General features: G+C 34.2%; 1 protein-coding gene across 1 annotated transcript in view; it reads right to left on the bottom strand.

The window, feature by feature from the left end:
- Nucleotides 1-2,136: 2,136 nt before the first annotated feature.
- The window catches only part of neto1l (neuropilin (NRP) and tolloid (TLL)-like 1, like), a 128,844-nt gene continuing 123,434 nt past the window's right edge, over nt 2,137-7,546 (bottom strand). The window contains exon 10 of the mRNA XM_067377801.1: nt 2,137-2,224. Coding sequence (XP_067233902.1) covers nt 2,137-2,224 — 88 coding nt within the window. The remainder of the gene's footprint in view (nt 2,225-7,546) is intronic.

The raw sequence follows: 7,546 nt of genomic DNA, 5'->3' as shown, positions 1-7,546 counted from the left end.
AATTAATTCCTCAACAGCATTTATTTCCCTTTGTTCATATAGTTTAAATTCTAAAACAAAAAAATGTAATGACAATGTGCAGACAGACAGAAACACTGACAATTTGTTTAGTGTGGTGACTATCTAGCTTGGAAAACCAGGGGCACTTTCCATACTCTCTCTCTCTCTGGATTAATAAACATACTAAATTATGTTTTTTTTTTTGTTTTTTTTTTTTTTGAAAATGTAAAAATGCCAAAGGTTTTCTGTGATGGGTAGGTTTAGGGGTAGGGTTAGGATTAGGGGATAGAACATACAGTTTGTACAGTATAACAACCATTACGTCTATGGAGAGTCCCTATACAAAGATACAAGGTGTTTGTGTGTGTAAAGATGGTATTACCAGTCATTTTTGACCTTGTGGGGACCAGTGTTGGGGAAGTTACTCTATAAAAGTAACTAATTACTAGCTACTAATTACATCTTGAACTGTGTAATTACTCTCTCTAAAAAGTGTTGGATTACTTATCACTAGTTACTTTATAAATCCCATATCAACCTCGACCAGTTGAATAATAAAAAGATATAGACATGAAACTGCACTTTTAATTCTTTAAATAAATTAATAAACAATATACAATTGCATAAATTATTCTTGAACTGAAGTGAGTAAAGGGAAAAGGTTACATTAAAAACATATATTAACATTACATTTTATTGCAATTACATCAGAAGTAACTGTAATTAAATTCCAGAAAAATTATGAGTAATCCCTTACTTTACTTTTTCAAGGGAAAAGTAATGCAATTATTGTAATTAATTACTTAGTAATTAATTACACCCAACACATGGTGGGTACATTATTTTGGTTCCCATAAGGAAAACAGCTTATAAATAAAACTATATGATGTTTTTTCAATGTAAAAATGCACATAGTTTTCTGTGATGGGTAGGTTTAGGATTAAGGGATATTATAGACAGTCTGTACTGTATAAAAATCATTATGTCTATGAAAAGTCTCCATAAAAAATGAAAACTCAACACGTGTGTGTTTGTGTCTGTGTGAAAGAGAGAAAGAAAGAAAGAGAGAAAGAAAAAAAAGAAAGAAAGAAAGAAAGAATAAAATGTTTTGATGTTTTGCATTTAGGCTTTATAATGCTCTTTTGATATCATATTCACTGCAGTTTAATGGATCACACAAACAAAAGCATGAAACATAAACTTAAGATTTATAATTACTAATGTCATTATTTATAATAATAGTTTATTGTTCTTTGACAGAGCTTGTATTGGTGATTCGGCGTCTACAAAAGTTTGAACACAGTTAACATACAAAGTTTGTGTGCTACTAAAATGTAGCAAATGTTAACTTACTGTCATCCTTCATTTGTCCTAAACATCAGCAACTGAGAGAGTTTACAGTATTTCAAAAGTGATTTATGTAAAGGAAAGATTCCATAGTTTAATGTAATCATAGATGGTATCTTATAAATTTAATGGGTTTAGCATGCAGTTAGTAAGTATAGAAGTAAACTATAGGGGAGGGGAAGGGCTTAGTGTCATTCCATTTTGTTATATATATATATATATATATATATATATATATATATATATATATATATATATATATATATATATATATATATATATATATATATATATATGTTTTTTTGTTTTTTTTGGAGTTAAACCTATCAACAATAAATTAGTCTTGGGTTTAATGCTGCACCTAAATGCACAGTCACTTACTTTCAAATGATAAATAAAATATGCATGCAAATCTTAACATTAAAGTGTCTGTGAAGATTCAGACAAATATGTGGATAAAATGTGTTTGCTGAAAGTCACAAATATCCAATGTCTTAAAAGCATTTTAACAAATATAAATACGTTTGGTGGCAAAACATGACAATAAAATGCATGCACTACAACAGTCCTGAAAGCACTGATTCACATTTATTCATGTAAATGAACAAACTTTCATGTTCTGCAATCCTAAATAAGTAACCTTGAAAAAGAAAAGGTAATGCGACTAAATTAGGAGCTACATGTTTAAGCGATTTCATCACAGTCACTTCCTTCGTTACTGAATCCACATCCTCCTTTACATCTGCAGGTTGTTTTGATAAATTTGTCTTTAAAACGTCCATGTTATTATCATGCTGGTGTATATCTCCGGTCCACATTTTCATATTTCATTGAAGCCCGTTCGTACTGATCCAGGATTGCACTATTTTCAAGAAGTCTACACGATGGAGACAATGCATGATGGAAGATGAGAAAAAACACAGCATTGCACATTACACAATATGACACACACAAAATCATTTGCAAAGCACAAACATAGCAAAATCACCATGTAGATTATCAAGACTTCATGACATGTTCAAAAGTATAAAACATCAAAGTAGATCACAGTATAGTAAAATGCATTTTTAGGCAAACTTGAAAGAGTTTTTTGAAAGAGTACACAAATTTGTGTTTCTTTCATTTAAAGCTATCATAAATTAAAAACATTTTTAAATGGATATTTCACCAACTCACCTTCATGCTGTTTCAAACTTCCTTTTTTTTCTGTGTAATACAAAAAGGTGATTTTTTTTTTTTTTTAACTTTTAAAAATTTAATTGGAATATAGCTGAAATAAAAATTAACAGTACAGTCCAAAAGTTTGGAACCACTAAGATTTTTAATGTTTTTAAAAGAAATTTCGTCTGCTCACCAAGGCTACATTTATTTAATTAAAAACACAGTAAAAAAACAGTAATATTGAGAAATATTATTACAATTTAAAATGTGTACTATTTATTTACTATTTATATTTGACAAAGTAATTTATTCCTGTGATGCAAAGCTGAATTTTCAGCATCGTTACTCCAGTCTTCAGTGTCACATGATCCTTCAGAAATCATTCTAATATGCTGATTTGCTGCTCAATAAACATTTATGATTATTTTCAATGTTGAAAACAGTTGTCCTTTTTTCAGGATTCCTTGATGAATAGAAATAACAGCATTTATCTGAAATACAAAGCTTCTGTAGCATTATACACTACCGTTCAAAAGTTTGGGGTCAGTAAGAATTTTTATTTTTATTTTTTTTTAAATGAAATTAAAGAAATTAATACTTTTATTCAGCAAGGATGCATTAAATCAAAGACATTTATAATGTTACAAAAGATTAGATTTCAGATAAACACTGTTCTTTTGAACTTTCTATTCATCAAATAATCCTGAAAAAAAAATATTGTACACAAATATTTTGTACAATTGTACACATTAAATGTTTCTTGAGCACCAAATCAGCATATTAGAATAATTTCTGAAGGATCATGTGACACTGAAGACTGGAGTAATGATGCTAAAAATTCAGCTTTGCAATCACAGGAATAAATTACTTTGTGAAATATATTCAAATAAAAAAGTTATTTTAAATTGTAGTAATATTTCTCAATATTACTGTTTTTACTGTATTTTTAATTAAATAAATGTAGCCTTGGTGAGCAGACGAAACTTCTTTTAAAAACATTAAAAATCTTAGTGGTTCCAAACTTTTGGACTGTACTGTATTTTTCTGTTGGGTAGATTTAGCGATATAGCGGGTGTACGATGTATATAATCATGTTATGATGCCTCCAGACATGCCTTTCTCCACTGACGCTCTAAGATGTTCAAAGCGTTTCTAAGGATACTGATTTTTAGAAGACAGCAGTCTGACTCGTGAACGGGAACATTGTTTAACGTTAAACATTAGCAACACATTATTAGCAGCTGTTTGATAATGTAGTCAAGCAAAACGCTAATCATATTAATTACTGTCGTACGCCTGACGTTGTAAAAAGTGATACAATTGTGCAGCATTTACCTCATTAAGTTGACAGAGTGGATCACTAAGCTTTTGCGGGTGAGTGGAGGCGGGGCTAATTAGCATATTCATAAATCCACGTATAATAAATGAAGCAAGGGTGTAGAGTTACATTCAAGCTATTTTAAGAATTTTTTTCACAGGAAAAAAAAATGTGTAAATAAGGGATAAAATTATTGACTACAGGGGGACTTTAAATTAAAAACTTGCCAACTTCTGTTTCTGGGTTTGAGTTTGATTGTTTTCTTATTTGATTTGCACTGTTCCCTGTTCAGTTTGATGGGTTAGTTCATGTTCCCTTTGTCCCTTTTTCATTAGTTACTATGGTTTTTGATTTGCCCTCATGTGTCACATCTGCGTCATATTAATCATCTTGTTTAGTCCCTTGTGTTTCACTGTGTATCTGTCAGATCTTGTCTCTAATAGGCGATTGTTCTGTTTCTCGCATTTTTGTTTCCTGATTTTCTGAAGTAATTTTGAGTGTTTTTTGATTGAAGAACTGCTTGCAGAGTGATTAAGCTTTTATTTCCATCTTTTCCTCAAACCCTGCAAGACAGAAGATCTGACTAAACTTATGGGTCTAGTAGCAGTTCAGATCCTCCTCCTCTCCCAGGGGGATCAGTCCCTCGATGTGCACATACACAGAGGTTTCTGTATAGTCCCCTTCATGCACTACGACAACATCAGCCTCTGCATGTTTTTCTAAGCAGGTCTAAATTAACAGATCATGCCCCCAATCAACAGCCACACCCCCAACGGACAACCTGACAGAGCCCACTCTTGACTCAATGCCTGAGCCCACCATGAACAAAGAGCCATAGCCCCGTGAGGAGGTGAAGCCAGAACCCACAGCAGACCCAGAGCTATGGACAGCCTAGTCTGACCAGGTGTGTGAGCCAGTCCCTGTGCCCGTTCCTGTTGATATTCTCATAGAGAATGAAGGCATGGAATAGAGCCCGACCCAAAGTACCAAGGCTGATATGAGTGAACTCTTTGTCTGTCCTGTATCGGCCAAGGAGGTTGTTTTTGAACTCTCTGCCTGCCCTGTCATGGCCAAGGAGGCCGTCTCATGACCCTCTGCCCATTCTTTCTAGTTCTTTGACCCTGTCTCCGCTGGCTCCCTTCAGCCCTTTGACTCCCCCTTCACTTGCTCCTCTTAACAGCTTGGATCTGCCTTGGACTTCCTTTTTGCCGGCTCCACCCTGGTGTGTCGACCCTCTGGCTCCACCTCAAACCTCCAAGCCAGTCACTCCATCTCGGCCCTGTCAACCAGTCGACTCTACCTTGGCTCCTCACTCCCTTTGCTCCGCCTGGGATCATCATCCTTCTGGCTCCAATGGGCTTCCTCGTTCCTCCGGCTACGCTTTGGTCAGTCTTTGCTCTGCCTTTGCCATGGACTTTTGTGCCTCTGTCTGCGGCTCACCCCTCCACCCCTTCAACCATTCAGCCCTGTCTGGCTCTGCCTCAGTCTCACTCCACATCGGCTGCTCGTCATCATGGCTCCCTTGATTTTCAAGACCTTTGGTGTTATCCAGTCTGTTTGTTTTTCCCTGGTCTACATCTCCACTGGCTCTGCCTCTGTCAGTGGTCTCACAGGTTCCATCTGGCCTCTCCACTCAGGCTCCACCATGGCTCCTCTCTCCATCCACTCCACTGTGGGCCTTCAGCCTGCTAATATTGTTTGGGGTCACTTGCTGGCTCCTCCTGCCACCATCTCCTCCATGGCTCCTCCCACCGTCATCTCCTCCTTGGCTCCCCCTTTGTCCTGGGTTGTCCCATCTTCCATCTACATCTACATCCTCCTCCAAAGCCCCCACCCGCCCTTCCTCTCTCCTCTTTTGGACTTTTGTTTTTGTTTTAAGGCACATGGACAAGCCTTTTTGATGGGGTGGTGGTGATGTTACATCTGTTTCTGTGTTTGAGTTTGGGTTGTGATCTTGTTCGATTTGCACTATTCCTTTTTCCAGGGACACAAACAGCTAAGGGGGAAAAGGGGCATGCTCCAAAACTGTATGTCCAAAACTGTAATTTTTCATGAAAAAAAATTAACATGTTGCAACATTTTATCAATGTTTATCAATGACTAAAATCAACATTATCAACATAACTAGACGGCAATGCTTAGCTAAACTGCAAACTGTTTGCCCTTTCTCTTCACCGTTCCCACATCTCAGACCTCAAATACATAAAATATTACCCTTTATAGACATAGTTTTTAAAGAGTAAAGGAAACACTGTATAGCACTTACTTCAGTTTCAGTTTTCATGTTTACTTTGTTGCTGTTCATTAGTTAACATGGTTTTTGATTTGCCCTCATGTTACACCTGTATCATGTTAATTATTTCTTCAGTCCCTAGTGTTTCCCTGTATATTTATAGCCCTGTGTTTGTTACTTTTGTCAGATTTTGTCTCTAATAGGTGGTTGTTCCGTTTCTCACGTTTTTGTTTCCTGATATCCCGAAGAAGTGTAATTTTGAGTTTGATTTGATTAAAGATCTGCTTGCAAATACAGCCTTTATTTTCTGTCTATTCAACCGCACACTGACAACAACTAACTGAATTAAATGTTTAAGTACTAAAATTAATCAAATTAAAACTGAAATAATTAAAGCTATATATAAATATTTTTAAAAAATAATAAAATAATAATAAAAATGACAAAACAACAAAATTATTAGAACTTAAACTAAAATAAAAAATAAAAAAGCTAATTCAAAATGATAAATATTATAATAGGTAACACTTTATAATAAGGTCTCATTTGTTAACACTAGTTGATGGAATAAACTAACAATGAGCAATTTATTTCTTACAGCATTAACCTTTGTCAATGTTAGTTAAAATCATATTCATGATAGTTCATAGTGCATTAACTGTTAACATACAACTTTTGATCTTAAAAATATAGTAGCACAAATTGAGATTATGATTAACGAAGATTAATAAAAGCTGTAAAGGTATTTTTCATTGTTACAGAAAAACCACATGAATTACCCAAGTTTTCCACATGTGATCACTCTTACCATGTTTCACATGTTCACATGGATTACACATAAGAACTGTTCCAAAACCAAGTTTCCCATGTGCAAAGTGTGTTTCACATGTGTTCTAACACTTATGAAATTCGTTTTTTTTTTAAGTTCAAATTAACAAATATAGTTAACTACTATAAAGTGTTACCCTATAATTTTATATAAATAATGCTAAATACTGGTAAATTATAATTTCATGGTGCTTTATTTGTTAAGGTAGCCAGGATATCCTTTAAAAAACTCACCTTTATGTGTTTCACTTGAAAAAATCAGGGTGAGTGAATAATGACAGATTTTTTTGTGTTTGTTTTTAATTTTAAGTTATTTTGTTTTCTTATGTTTGTTCACAAACCACGATTTTCTCTCAGTAGGATTGAATAATGACCCAAAGTGTATGCAAGGTGTGACCCATACTTTTTGACATCTTGTCAGGAGTACTTAAATTTGGAAAAACAAACAAACAAACAAACAAACAAACAAACAAAAAACATGACAAGCAACATAAAAAATTATCTCAAGCAAGATGGTAACGTCATAATGATTACCATCTCAATGGCAATAATGAAGGGTTTTGACACAAAACAAAATAAATAGTACAAGAAAAAAAAAAAAAACGACACTGACTCACGGACACTGACTAGACAAACATTTAAATACATGAAATTGAGTG

Source organism: Chanodichthys erythropterus, chromosome 23 (genome assembly GCF_024489055.1).
Source record: "Chanodichthys erythropterus isolate Z2021 chromosome 23, ASM2448905v1, whole genome shotgun sequence".
NCBI classification, from domain to species: domain Eukaryota; kingdom Metazoa; phylum Chordata; class Actinopteri; order Cypriniformes; family Xenocyprididae; genus Chanodichthys; species Chanodichthys erythropterus.
The sequence above is the reverse complement of the archived record's forward strand: the minus strand, read 5'-3'. Positions and strand labels throughout refer to the sequence as shown.